The sequence below is a fragment of the Sphaerodactylus townsendi genome, linkage group LG15, assembly GCF_021028975.2.
Source record: "Sphaerodactylus townsendi isolate TG3544 linkage group LG15, MPM_Stown_v2.3, whole genome shotgun sequence".
Taxonomy (NCBI): Eukaryota; Metazoa; Chordata; class Lepidosauria; order Squamata; family Sphaerodactylidae; genus Sphaerodactylus; species Sphaerodactylus townsendi.
Window position 1 is genome coordinate 23,950,426 of NC_059439.1, and position 14,651 is coordinate 23,965,076.

General features: G+C 42.9%; 1 protein-coding gene across 1 annotated transcript; it reads right to left on the reverse strand.

Moving 5' to 3' along the window:
• Positions 1-264: 264 nt before the first annotated feature.
• On the reverse strand, positions 265-13,785 carry LOC125444219 (vomeronasal type-2 receptor 26-like). The gene is made up of 6 exons (XM_048516653.1): positions 13,643-13,785; positions 12,241-12,532; positions 6,096-6,950; positions 4,374-4,601; positions 3,218-3,344; positions 265-1,426 (listed from the first exon to the last, which is right to left on the reverse strand). The coding sequence occupies exons 1-6, from the start codon at positions 13,783-13,785 to the stop codon at positions 525-527; spliced, it is 2,547 nt and encodes an 848-aa protein (XP_048372610.1). The 3' UTR covers positions 265-524.
• Between the last annotated feature and the right edge of the window lie 866 nt (positions 13,786-14,651).

The window sequence follows — 14,651 nt, forward strand, 5'->3', positions numbered from 1 at the left end:
AAGTGCAATTTTGCATAGTTTGCAGAATGCCAGAAGAGTGGGCACCATCCTTATCTCCTCAGGCAGGCGTTTTCACAAAGTGTAATATGATAAAGAATTTGTGGATATGATATGTATCGGATAATATTTTAATGGAATTTTGGCTGAGCAGGCTATCCACTGTGGAACCCATGTGGGTCCTATCAAACATCAAATCAAACTTATATTTACTGATATCTTTGCATGCCTAGTCAGTGTGATCACTCAAATGTTTAGAACTTAGGTGACACTGATATATCATTGAGTTGTCCAGTCAAGCTTTTGCCTTCTCACTTGTAGTGTTTGTTGTGGAGATGCCTGAGAACTGAAGTTTCTGGGCCCCTCCTGAGTGTCAAAGTTGGCCTCAGGGTAGGATGGAGGGGGAAGAGAGATGTCAACCAATATGGATGCAGGACAGGAACAAAACAACTAATGACAGGAAAAAGGAGCAAACACTGGAGGGCACACACTACTCTGGACAGCAAGTTTAAAGAAGGAAACAGACTTCAAGAGGTTTTCCTAATCATATGATTCTTGTTATTTAGTTCAGGTTTCAACAAGATAATATAACATTTGGGGAAAAAGATACAACCCAGCAGCCCACCACTGGAGGCTAACATAGAGAAGATCTCAACAGCTACCACATATTTCCCTTTGATACTCAGATAGGCTGGAACAAAAGATAGCCAAACACTGCAAAAGACCAACATGCTGAATGTGATGAATTTGGATTCATTGAAACGGTCAGGTAGCTTCCTGGCCAGAAAAGCCACAATAAAACTGATGACTGCCAAGAAGCCCATGTAGCCCAGGACACAGTAGAACATGGCAAGAGATCCTTCATTACATTCCAGTATAATTTCTTTAGCTGTTGAATGCACGTCAACATCTGGGAATGGGGGAGAGGATGCCAGCCACACAGCACAGATGCCTGCTTGGATAAGAGAGCAAGAAAGAACAACAAAGTGCGCAAATCTTCTCCCCACCCATTTCCTCATCCTGCTTCCTGGCTTGGTGGCCATGAAAGCCAGAATCACAGTCAGGGTCTTTGCCAGCACACAAGAAACAGCCACTGAGAAGATTATGCCAAAAGCAGTTTGCCGAAGGAGACACGCCACCTGCTTGGGTGGGCCTATAAACAGCAGTGCACAAAGGAAGCAGAACAAGAGAGAGATGAGAAGAGTGTAGGTGAGGCTCTGGTTGTTGGCTTTGACAATGGGAGTGGTGTGGTGCTTCAGAAAAGTCCCAAGTATCAGAGCTGTGATCAAAGAGAAGGAAAGAGCAAAACCTGCAAGAATTCCCCCCAAAGGTTCTTCATAGGACAAGAAGGTGATGTCCTTGGGAACACATACATTACGTTTCTCGTTTGGATACTGCTTATCTGCACATTTTTTACAGTCATTCATGTCTGAAAACATAAAGAGATGTGGGTTTGAATCTCATTCTTAAGCAGTGATCCATATATTTTATCATTGTACCATGCTTCTTCTGACATAGATACATGTTCTCCATTCAGATTAGAAGTTCTGCTCTTGGCAGAAATGTGGGACCCCTCCTCAGACTCCAGAGCCCTGCACTAAAGAATCTGTTTCTGAAAGGATGAGCTATGATGTCCCGCATCTCCAGAAGCATGAAAACAGCCATCAGTCAGCCCCATCCACAAGCCAGGCTGAATTGGCTGCTGCCCCAAAGAGCCTTCTTGGCAATGTGGGGGAGTAAAGAAGCTTCCCTGCCACCTAAAAGCCTCAGTGGGCTGCACTGGACTTATGCCCGCCAAAATGCTGGTTTAAGTGCAGATTATGGCTTGCCACAATAATACCAGCAAAGGCCAGGGGGAAGCCAAGTAGTGTTGACCCCTCCTCTGGCCCTGGCCCTGGCCCCAGCCTACCCCTGCTATGCCACCACCACCAGCAGAGGGGATGGCATTCAGCGCTGCATTCCAGGCCAGGGGGGCAGCCACCCCTCCATCAGAATAAGTTCCAGGCCAGGGGGTGGCAGCAGCCACCCCTCCACTAGAGTAAGTGCCCAAGGGAGACAAATCTACCAAAGTGGTAGCATGCTGCTTCCTGAAACAGATTTGTCCCCTCCCCCTTTGGATGGGGCTCTTTATAAGAAAGGACCGTAAATAATAATGTAGTTCTAGAGAGTAGATGTTTTGTCTTATACCCCCAAAATCTTGTGGGTCTCCACGATGGTACTGGACTCAACTCTAACTGTCTCAAATGATAGTGTAGTAAGCCAAGGTATGTGTTACCGCAGCAGCGAGTCTACCTTAAAAAGCCCTGCTTTTTTGGTGCAGCAGTGAGTCATAGGCCCCTTCCGCGCATGCAAAATAATGCGTTTTCAAACCACTTTCACAACTGTTTGCAAGTGGATTTTGCCATTCCGCACAGCTTTAAAGAGCACTGAAAGCAGTTTGAAAGTGCATTATTCTGCATGTGCGGAATGAGCCATAGAGAACCATGGACAAGCCTTACCAAATTACTTTTCTATTAACAATACTGATTAACATTCCTTCTCCCTTCCTGGCCAGATACGAGCTTTGTTTTCAACTTTGTTTTTGTCCTTTTTGAATTGTTACTTTACTGATCTTCCTATGTTGATGGCCTAATTTTGTATTTTGAAAGGTTCATCATGATGGCTTTGTTGGCTGCTGTTTTATAATGTAAAAGGAATTGTTTTACTGTTGATCAATCTGTTTCACTGATTCCTTACACCATTTTAAATTCCCCCCATTGTTGTGTTTCTTGTAGGTTAGCAGCTTTGAGCAAATCCTAGATGTAGTCTTTTGTTTGGGTGCTGTGTGGTTTCCGGGCTGTATGGCCGTGTTCTAGCCGCATTCTCTCTTGACGTTTTGCCTGCATCTGTGGCTGGCCTCTTCAGAGGATTCACCCAAGTGATTCCGGCCGCGAAAGCCTTCGACAATACATTGTAGTCATTTGTATTTGGAAGTCATGATTATTGCCAACCAGGATTGTCATTGGTTTGTGAGACAAGCTGTAATCTCTATTGTTCAATTTCTGTAATCTATTCAAAACATTATTTGTGTAGTAAACCACACTCCTAACTGTCATGAATTATCATTTTTAAAGTCCTGCAGACAATCAGATCTGAAGTGTGCATATTTCTATGTATATTTCTTTGACAGCCAATCTGTTTCTTCTGCCATTTTACTCTTGTGGGAAAATATAGGTCTTACCTTTCTGGTCAGATATCTTCCCTTCCGGACACAGAGTGCAATCATAGCAACAAAATGGCTCCCCCTCCTTCATTGTCTTGCTGGAACCAGGATAGCAACTCTTAGTACATACTGAAAGAGGCCGGGTCTAATGCATTAATGAAAAAAGAAAGTTAACATCTTCAGAAGAATTTCATTAATATGGTGGGCCTGAGCATGGGTCAGGCAATCTCATGGTCCCAGAGGGGACTAAAAGCCAGGGGGAAGCAATTCTCAGTGGCAAACCACTGCCAAAAATGGAGGATCTGCAGGATGCAGTGGCAAGGAAGGAGCTTCGGTGATGGCTGCTGACCTAGGCCCAGGCGCCAGCATCCTAGGGAAATGTCAGGGTGAGGTGATGTAGCAGGCTAGCCCAAGGCCAGAGTGGCATGACAGGGGACCATCCTGAGGAAAGGTCAGGGGTCCTGATTACCAGGGGGAGGAGCAATCCCCTTTAATGGTGCAGAGAGGGGCAGGGACAGGGAGGAATTGGGAATAAGATAATCCCATGCGTGCTAGGGACCCTCCCTTCCAGGGAAGATCAGAGCTGTGCATTTGCCTCCTTGCTGACCTGTTCAGAGGACAGCTCCTCCCTACCCAAGCTGGAACTCCAGGAGCTCCTACCAGATACTGCACAGTGGTAACCAGGGTTAGCTGAAGTATCATGGCTAACTATCATGAATCTATGATAGATTTTTTGCCAATATCCACTGACCACCCCATCACCATTGGAATTGTCTGTTCTTTTTTGCTGATGTGGCCATTGATCCCTGAAGAAAGTCTATGCATCTTAGTCTGGTTACAAAACTGTGGTGATTCCATTTTAAGCGGCTCTGCCAGGAGTTTAGCCTCTTGACAAAGTCTAGACTCTTTACAGTATCATTTTCAGCTTTGTTAACATGCTCAAACTTCCTAACCATGTTAAGGGGTATCTCCAAGCTGTGGCACAAAGTAGTGGTGTGTAGGAGGTAAAAAAGGTGCATTTTTATCCAAATATATTGGAGCCAAAAATTTGGTATTCCCAGTTTCCAAATATCAGCATGGTTTTGCATTAAAATTTACCTTGGATATCAAGACTGAAACTCAGGACTAATTTAGACATGGGAGATATCTACAAATCCCCACACTTGGATCTTACCTGATTAAAGAACGGATCCCATGTGATGGCATTCTCATCAATGGTGAATGCTTGGTCCAGAGGAACATGTGGATCCATCCTCCCAACTTTCACTCTATGAAAGGATTGGTTTGAGGAAACAATCCAGTTAACAATATCCAATCCAGCTATCAGTTCACCCTTTTGATCAAAGGAAACCTTGTCCCCAGCACTGTTGTTAAAAGATACACCCCTCAGAAAGTGATGGAGCTGAATAGAAAGGGAAAAGACAGCAAGAGCAACCAGTCAGGCTCATATGAAAAAGAAAGATCAGTATTTATGAATGGTCAGGTGATGGACAAGTTAGCATCTGCCTTTCTCTAAGATCAGCCAATCAGAGCTGAGAGAATGTTTAGCTGGACAATATGGAGGCAGTCCTTCAAATACCACAGCCTGCACAAGAATCAGAAGAAAATCAGTAACTTCCAAGTTATTTGAGTATGAATGCAATAAAAAAAACTCAGCAGTTTCAAATATAGTAGAAATAGATTGGTGGATTTTCTAGTTAGTATGAGGGACAACAAATGCAATCTCATGGATGTAGACTTCAGAATGAGCCCTAGTGAACATAATGGGACTTTCTCCTTGTTGCACAGGCTTTGGATTTGGTAATGAAAGATCAAGCAGGAGAGAATGGAAATACGGTAGTGAAACATGTATTTATTGCAGGGATAAATCCTTGGCTGTTTCTGCACGGGCAGAATACAGCGCCTTAGGGATGGTAAAAACACCATACTTGGGGCGCTGTTTGCACAGCTGGAGCTGCTGCATTGCAGCAGTGCCGTGCTCAACCCCTCAAGTGGCGCAAAAATGCTGCTTTCAAAACTCGCTCAACAAGCGAGTTTTTTTTAAAAGCAGCATATTCCACCTGCTGCCATGTGAATGGCAGTGGGTGGAAGGCAGCATTTTCTCTGTATCGCTTTCCCCCCGTCTAACCTCCTCTTGGCTGCCATTGCTGTAGAGAAGCCAGGGGACACACTTTCTGGCCTCAGTCCCTAGAGGCGTCACCATGGCTACAGGGGCATGTCTCCTAGTCTCTCTACAGTGATGGTAGCCGAGAGGAGGAAAGAGGGAGGGAAAAGTGGCATGCCCCATGTGAAGGCAGCCCCACAAGCCGCTGGGGCACCAGGGCCTTTTGCAGAATGCCATACAAACAGCCCCAGGGAGTGCACCAACTGCAACTATGTCAGTGCACCCATGCTCCCATGCGGAAACGGCCCTTGTCTAGCCATAAAGTTTTTGAAGGACACTGCAATCAGTTTTTACTAGTACCTACAATCCCCCAGGTGGACAGTGAGCATCAGTGAGCACAATAGGACTTACTTCAAAGTGAGCAGCTTCATCATGCTGACTTGGATGACTCAAGTTAGGCTCACCTTCTCAAGTCTTTAAAGCTAAGAAGGGTCAGCCCTGGGAGACCACCAAGGAATACCAGGGCGGCTACTAAAAGGCAAGGAATGGCAAACCATCTCTGAATGTCTCTTTCCCTGAAAACCTGTCACCAGAAGTCAATTGCAACTTGTCAACACTTTCCAACCATCAAGAAGCTGGATAGAGTTTAGGGCAGACTGCAAAGAAAAAGTTCTGAGATATCAAAACAATTTTTAAATCAATGATTGTTTATGGCAAGAGAGCTCAGATAGGTTGGATGACAGTATCAGGAAAAAACAAAAGAGTTCACCCCTCTGTCATGAAGAACATTACCTGCCACAACTCTTTAATCTGATGTTTCAATGGTCTTTCATGTGCATCTTCTCTGTGTTTACGTTTAGATGAGGACATATCTTGTAAAGCATGAGCAATGGCGTAGACAGCGTTATAGATGCTGTCACTGTGTCCAGTCATGCTCATTTCAAAAAAAGGCCCAGGAAGGCTCTCCAGCTTCTCCGTCCCAGTGCAGATGTCACCTGTTATGTCATTCAGCATTGGATTTGGGAATGTACAGCCAAAGGCCTGTTGCCAAAAATCCCTCATAAAACCATCTCCTTCGATTCTGGAAGGACTTCTGCTTGCAACAAATTGTTGAAACCCAGGGTGATCGCTGGAATGAACGCTGAAGGACAGAGCACCATGGATGATGTCTGGACCCCAATTCCTTTGATAGACAAACGCATTGAGCTCTATCTGGGCTGCCAATATCCACACTTTACCCATCCATGGTGTATTTTCCAACTCTGATAGCTGAGGTAACCACCTCAAGTATGTAAAAGAATAGGATTCTCCATACACTAAATATACATTGGCTGAACTTTCCCTGATTTTATCAAGTATTTTGGTCCCATGTTGAAGCTTCTCAGCAGTATCACTGACAACAGAGGATTTGGGGCTTTTTTCTATGAAAGAAATACAGATCCCATGCTGCGGGAACAGTTCAACTGCAGACTGCACAAATCTTTCTCCATTGTCATCATCCACATAAATTACCCCAATCCATATCCAATTGAAATGCAAAAGCAACCGAAGAATCCCCACATTCTGAAGAGTTTCACTAGGAGCTATCTTGTAGAAAGGCAGGCTGGGAGTTTTGTCATTCATCAATGGAGCAGAACCATAGATCAGCTGAAAAGAGATGTGGGGAGAGCACTGGATTGCAACAGCAATGGTAGTATTTGCATAGTGCATTCTATAGCACCAGCCTGAAATATAAGTAAAACATTTTCTGTTCCATGGATTATACGATGAGGCTCAGAGAACAGTGACTTACCTAAAACCATGTGGTGAGTTGTCACAGACGTAACCAGGGCACCTGCTTTAAGAATCCCTCTCCCTTTGACCCTTCCTTCATATTTGAAAATCCTCACAACACTTAGCCGTCGGCATGCTTTTATACATGCCAGCCTGAGTGTCCTGCCAACTGCAGAAATATGAGGATGATCCACAAAAACACTGTTTTCAGAATGTTTCTGTGATTGTTTAGCTGGTGCAATAGAGACTGTAGACTGGGATTAATAATTACATGTAGAGTAGAAAAGATGTTTAAATATAACTATGGGGAAAGTTGGAAAAAATAGTAAAACAAAAGAATGGGAAAAGAAATGCTTATCGATCACGGGGAAAATTAAAGCATTGAAAATGTGCATAATGCCAAAAATGTTCTATTTATTCTGAACCCTTCCTTTGGTAATAAAGAAGAAAGAATGTGAGGAATGGGGTAGAAAGTTGAAAGCATGGGTATTTAACAACAAGAATCCAAGAGTAATGAACAAAATGCTGTATATAACAAAGAAATATTTGGGCTGGGGAATCCCAAAAATGCAAGAATACTATGAAGCATTTCAGATAGAGTGTTCGATGGGGCTAGGAGAAGAAAATTATTATTATTATTATTATTATTATTATTATTATTATTATTATTATTATTATTATTATTATTATTATTATTATTATTATTATTATTATTATTATTATTATTATACACATTACAGCACAGCACAAGTGTCTGGAATTCATCTCTGAATATCGAGTCCTTCCCAAGGACCTAGGATATTAGAGGTATTTGCGTAGAATATGTGCAGTTCCTAGAAGTGCTGCTTTCTGCAGCATGTGGACTGATGTTCTGTCTAAGTTTAGGCTTTCCAGATGTTGTTGTTGTTGTTGTTGTTGTTGTTGTTGTTGTTGTTGTTGTTGTTGTTATTGTTATTATTATTATTATTATTATTATTATTATTATTATTATTATTATTATTATTATTATTATTTATTAAACTTGCTATACCGCCCTATCCCTGGAGGGCTCAGGGCGGTGAACAACATAAAATCATACAAAAACATAAAAATCTTAAAACAGGTACACTCTACAATAGGGCCCGCGAGACCCATATACCACCCTCTTCCAAAAATGAGGAGGGGTCCCAATGATGTTAGGGGACCCTACTAGCAGGGGGGGAGGGCAGGGCATTATCAGCGGCTGGACTCTCCAAAGGCCCGGTGGAATAATTCGGTTTTACAGGCCCTGCGGAACTCTCCAAGGTGAGAAGGATGGATGGATGAGATTTGAAAATAAGATCAATAAGGAAGAGGGAAAATGCAGAATATATACTAATAAGATGGAGAAGGGAAACCAAGCTATAATAGGTCCAAGAAAGGTGAATTTGGACATATGGGGAAAAAATGGAGAGAGAGAAATGGGTGCCCGGGACCCTGGGGATGGCGCCAGTGGCAAGTGTGGCAGGAAAAGAAGGAAAGAAAGTAATAAAAGAAGGAAAGAAGGAAAGAAAGTAACAAAGATTTTGGGGAGACAAGTAATACAAATATGGCAAATATGGCCTGGGACCCTCGTATCTGAGAGACCGCATTACCCCATATGCCCCTACTCGGCCTCTGCGATCAGCAGAGGCCAATTTGCTGGCGGTTCCTGGCCCCTCGATGATGCAGCTGGCCTCCACACGGGCCAGGACCTTTACGGCCCTGGCCCCAGCCTGGTGGAACACCCTCCCTCCAGCTGTCCGGGCCCTGCGGGACCTTGGTGAGTTCCGCAGGGCCTGTAAGACCGAGTTGTTCCACCGGGCCTTTGGAGTGTCCAGTCGCTGAGTGGCGCCCCCTTCCCCCTCCCCCTCTCCTTCCCCCCTGCATCTTCTTGCACATACCATCTGTTGCACTTTACCACCTATTATCCTCCCAGAGAGGAACCTGACCCCTCCCTTTTCTTTTACTGGGGTGATCTAAATTGAATTGGCCATAATAGGGCACCTATTATGATGCTAACCGCTGTTTTTAAGTAGCTTTTAATGGTTTTTAGTATTATATTGTTGTTATCGATTTAATTAATTGTATATGTGAATGTTGTTCACCGCCCAGAGCCCCCAGGGGATGGGGCGGTTTATAAATCGAAACAATAAATAAATAAATAAATAAATAAATAAATAAATAAATAACTAGAATGGGGTGAAATAATGACATTACAAAATTTTATAGAGATAGGTGGTACAGAGAACTGGTTGGTTTTGAGAGGAATATGGGAAAGAATAAAGGTGTCAAGAATTAAAGGTGAATGTATAATGGCAAATTGCTTGGAAATCTATGAAAAAAGGGGCAGGAAAGTTTTAGGTCAAATATATAATTTGATGATTGATGATAAGGAATTCATGATAAGAGCTATGAAGCAAAAATGGGAGAAGGATGGCACCCTGAATGATGAAAAAACTGAAAGAATAATGGCTAGCATGAGAAAAATAAAAATTGAAAAATATATGGAGTTGGAAAGACAGTTGATTTTAAAATGATATAGAACTCCCAGACAACTTGCATATATGGTAAAGGGATTATCTCCAAAATGTGGGCACTGTGGAGACCAAGATGCACATTATAGCCATATGTGGATTGAATGCAAAGAAGTAAAAAGATTCTGGGAAAAGGCATTGCTATGGATAGAGAAATTGGTGAAAAATAAAGTGGAATTAAGAAATGATCTATTATTTATGGGAATAATTGATGATGAAAAAATAGATATACAATATAGAAATATGTATTAAACATTGATTAGAGCAATACATGCAGTGATAGCGTTTGGATGGAAAGATAAGAAAAAATGGATGATTTCAGAAATGGTTGGAATATATATGGGAACAAGTAACATTAGACATTTTTGAAATATTATCAAAGAATAAAACATGGCAAGAAAAACAGAATGAAATAATGAAGATATGGACAAGTTATGAGAATTGGATGAAGGAGACGGGAGTCAAAGAAGACATATGGATGAGAATGAACTTACTGCTGTTTGGTTAAAGAAAAGAAAAACATAATATTAGGGGAGGGTGGGAGGGGGAAAAAGGGAAAATGTATTGTTTGGAAATATATCAGAAAGATGTAAATAGAATGATTATTTCAAACTATACAATAAAAATATATATTTTTAAAAGAGACTGTAGACTGTGTTGTGATATTTTGTATAAATGATCTGCCCCAGAGCTCTCTAGATTATGCCTACTTTGTCTAGATACCAGTTCCCTCTCGAGCCTTGGGTGGTATCATTATTATTAGCAGATCTTGATCCCAAAACAGCCTGAGTTGTTGATAAACATCTGACAATAGTAATCTCTGTAAAACGTTGTTGGTTTATGACAGGGGTCGGGAACCTTTTCCCCTCAAAGAGCCATTTGGCTCACTCACCCCCCACTCGCTGGCACGCCCCCCCTCCGCTCCCCCGCCCACTTGCTCGCTCGCGCCCCCCCTCCGCCCGCTCACACACACACACCCGCCTGCAGGGCAGGCGTAGATAGGCCCGGCGGCTCGGCCTTGCCGGCTGCCGGGCGAGTGATGCGCCCGCCCTGCTCCTTACAGGGCGGGTGAAGAGGTGCCCGGCGGCTCGGCCGGGCCGGCCGCCGGGGAAACGATGCTCCCGCCCTGCTCCTTGCAGGGCGGGAGAAGAGGTGCCCGGCGGCTCGGCCGGGCCGGCCGCCGGGGAAACGATGCTCCCGCCCTGCTCCTTGCAGGGCGGGAGAAGAGGTGCCCGGCCGGGCCGGCCGCCGGGGAAACGATGCTCCCGCCCTGCTCCTTGCAGGGCGGGAGAAGAGGTGCCCGGCCGGGCCGGCCGCCGGGGAAACGATGCTCCCGCCCTGCTCCTTGCAGGGCGGGAGAAGAGGTGCCCGGCCGGGCCGGCCGCCGGGGTAACGATGCTCCCGCCCTGCTCCTTGCAGGGCGGGAGAAGAGGTGCCCGGCGGCTCGGCCGGGCCGGCCGCCGGGGAAACGATGCTCCCGCCCTGCTCCTTGCAGGGCGGGAGAAGAGGTGCCCGGCGGCTCGGCCGGGCCGGCCGCTGGGGGAACGATGCGCCCGCCCTGCTTCTCGCAGGGCGGGAGAAGAGGGGCCCCGCGGCTCGGCTGATGGAGCCGCAGAACAGCGGCGGAAGAGCCGCATGCGGCTCGCGAGCCGCGGGTTCCCGACCCCTGGTTTATGAGAAAGTGTATAGATTCCCTACATATTATTTTAATGTGTGGCTGATTTTATGAGATATATATATATTTGATTGATCTGTTTGTGATTTTGTTCTTGTTATGTTATAATGGTTTGTCTGTTTGATATATGATGATGTATTGGTTTTATGTTTAAAACCTATGGCATTCTAATAAAAGGAAATGAACATGGGGACAGTTGTTAGAATTCGCAAAAGAAAAAGCACCATAGAAAATATTTCTATGCACAAAACAGGGCTAGTTCTCCTAGTGTCAAAAGGGTAGCCTAGAGCTAATGTCAAAAGGGTAGCCTAGAGACCCAGTATGGAATAGCCTTTGAAAGTAGCAAGATACAAAGTGACACCATAATATGTCCTTTTGTAGATTAGGAATGGTCTAACCCATATTAAGAGATATTTGTTAAAACCCAGGTGCACAGAGCATCTGAGAATGGGAAGAATGTCCAACAAGTGATAATATGATTCAAAGATGGGTGTGCTGGTTGATGTCCAAAAGACTTTAATACATTTGAAAAAAATATTAATTTTGGATAGACTTTAAGATAAAGAGTAGCAAGAATGAGCTAACACTCAATATTAAGAATGCAATAGTTACGTGTTAATAAAAACTCAAAATGGGAGCAAAGATCCTTTAATGTTATTAGTCTCATACTATACCCATAACAAACCTCATAAGTGTAACTGAGGTGTGAACCCAGGGTATGCCAAAGGAAAGGTAGTAAAACACCTTCTTAAGTTCAGAGTTGTATCTGAATCAGACCTGACCAAAGGCATCCAGAACAGGGTGTATATATCTGAAGAGAGAACTTTTAATCTGCTACTCTGCATCCGCTGTCATATAAAAGACTGTCAGAACAAAGTAAGTGTATGAGCATGTGTGAATATGCAGTTCTAAATAACTAGTGGTGAATATTTTAAAGTGAAAAAGCACATCCTACCTGTGGGATCTTGTAGATATCCACAAGTGTAGCCACGTGATGAGAGATTTGAGGGTCTAGTCCTCCAATTACAGCTATTAGGTTGTTCTGGATATCACATTTGTAGTTAGGAATTAATTTCTTTGGTGTGGATGTGAATTGCATTGTGTCTTGGTAAGTCCACTTGGCATTGTAATAGCTGTCATAGATATCAAATCCCAAGGTGACATTGGGTAAAATGTGTGGGTTTTCATTGATTTCATTTACTGCAAATGCCAGTGATAGAATGTGCTGGTAATTCTTAGTCACTATACTAGAATGAGAATTGGAAACACATGTAGAATTATAACACACACACAAATGTTCTATAAACTTCTACAGAGTGCTTGGAAGGTTGTCTCTAGCTTGCCTGCAATACATTTCACTGAGCATCTGCATAGTTATTTTAGAGGACTTGGTCCAGAGTAGCTGCCTCCTGCAGCCCTGAGTGGCAGATTTGCAGGCCTCTATGTGGAAAATATCTGATAGGGCTTTAATGTCGAAGTAGGTAAGAAGTTTGTTCTAAGGTAGTTTCTCAGTACAGTGTAGCATTTTTGAATACTGTGGAATTATTGAAGGAATCCAGATTTCAGCTTTGTAATGTTGTACTGAAATTGCTCTGTATTAAGAGGAAGCTGGTGAAAAACAAGTCACGCTTATCATAATACGTCCAATTTTCCTTGCTATATTAGCCTACATCATGAAGAGAATACACAAATATTCATAGTTTCATCCATGGAACATATTTCCACTTATTGTCATTTTTATACATTTATTCATATTGTCTATTCAATTTAAATAGATTTTGTATGTGATGGTATGGTAGCTTGACCTTCGTAGCTCATCAGATCTTAGAAACAAAGTGGGGTTAGCTGGTATTTGGATGGCAGATGTCCAAAGAATACCAGAGTCATAGTGCTGTTGCAGGCAATAGCAAACTCTTTGAATGTCTACTGCCTTTAAAATATATCAGCCCTATCAACATGAATATTACTGCATAGTCTGTCAATTCATTTTTATAGTATATTGTATAATATTAAAAACAGAGCTGCAGATATAGAAATCAGGGAGAAACTTTCTATAACATTTAAGAGGGGGTTCTTTCCTTGCTCATTTTATTTCATTCCAGAATGGCTTATTATTTCCCTTGTGGAGGGGGGTCTTTCTTTGAGAATTTTGCCAGGTCTAGTAACTCTTTGTACACCAATTGAATGACAGCCCAATCCAGGTGGGGGGATGATTGGTCACAGACGCCTTCCTTCACCATGCTGCCACCAGTCATCACAGTGTTGTCCAGAGATCTGGATTACAATGTAAGACATCCTTGGAATGGATAACTTACTTGACCAATAAAGAAAGAAATGATGTAGATTTAATTGCTTACACAAACTCATCAGACAGTGGTGGGGGTGGATTTCTTGTGAAGTCTACTGAAGTGGATACAATGAAAGTGTGAGAAGCAATGCCACCAACAAAGACATCTCCTGATTTGCGATATTCCTGGAGTGGAGGCTGTGGATATTTCATCCAGCATTGAATAATGTGAGAATTGGAAACCATTCCAGGAAGTAGGAAAAGCAACAAATCCATAAATATCATAAACCTGCACACACTTGTTTCTCTATTAATACAATGTACTATTTGGATCCATAATGCCATCCTTATAATCAGTATGACTAAATCACCTTAACACAAAGAATTTCCCAATAGGCCTCTGCTAAGTAGCATTAAGAAGACAAAGGACAAACATCAATCTATCGGAGAGCAGGAGAGTGATTCATTCTCCATCTGTAATCCTTAGATCTATGGTTTCAGATCTTTGGTTATATTTACACTGTCCTTTCTTCCAAACGGTTGCTTGATGATGAGTGGATCCCCAGTGGTGATTTGAAAAGCAGCAGAGATAATTACAGTGCTTTTGATAATTAAAGAACACAATTACTAATTCAAAGTTCAGAATTTCACATTGAATGACAGAAGAAAAATATGTTGTGACTTTTGTACAGAACTTTTGTACGGAACTTTGGGCATTACAATTTCAGATCATCAAAAACAGTGGGGGAAGTTGTACATAGTCCACTTGCTGTGTGACATGATCCTCATCCAGATCAGGTCTTTGCATGCCTGGAAACTGAAATCCAAGTGGGGAACTAATATTATGGTTCAACCGGAAACCCTTGTGGTGCACCTAGGCATGACCTATCGACTGTGTAACATGGAGTACAGCCCTTATTTTTCTCATGGAGTTGGGGTTGTGATCACAATATCTTTATCAGAACACATGTTAAATCAGGAATATTGAAGTTTTAATGATTGGTGCAGTGAAATGTCATGTGTATGATGGGCCTGCATCCATTGGACACAGCAGTTGTCATTGAAACTGCCCGATAATT

What these genes read in the sequence shown, in the direction of transcription:
- LOC125444219 (XM_048516653.1), bottom strand. Translation starts at nt 13,785, where the DNA reads ATGAAATATCCACAGCCTCCACTCCAGGAATATCGCAAATCAGGAGAT. An exon ending in ATATCTACAAGATCCCACAG is followed by an intron (nt 6,951 to 12,240) that starts GTAGGATGTGCT and finishes ATCTCTTTTCAG; the next exon opens with CTGATCTATGGTTCTGCTCC. An exon ending in GAAGATATCTGACCAGAAAG is followed by an intron (nt 1,427 to 3,217) that starts GTAAGACCTATA and finishes TTATGTTTTCAG; the next exon opens with ACATGAATGACTGTAAAAAA.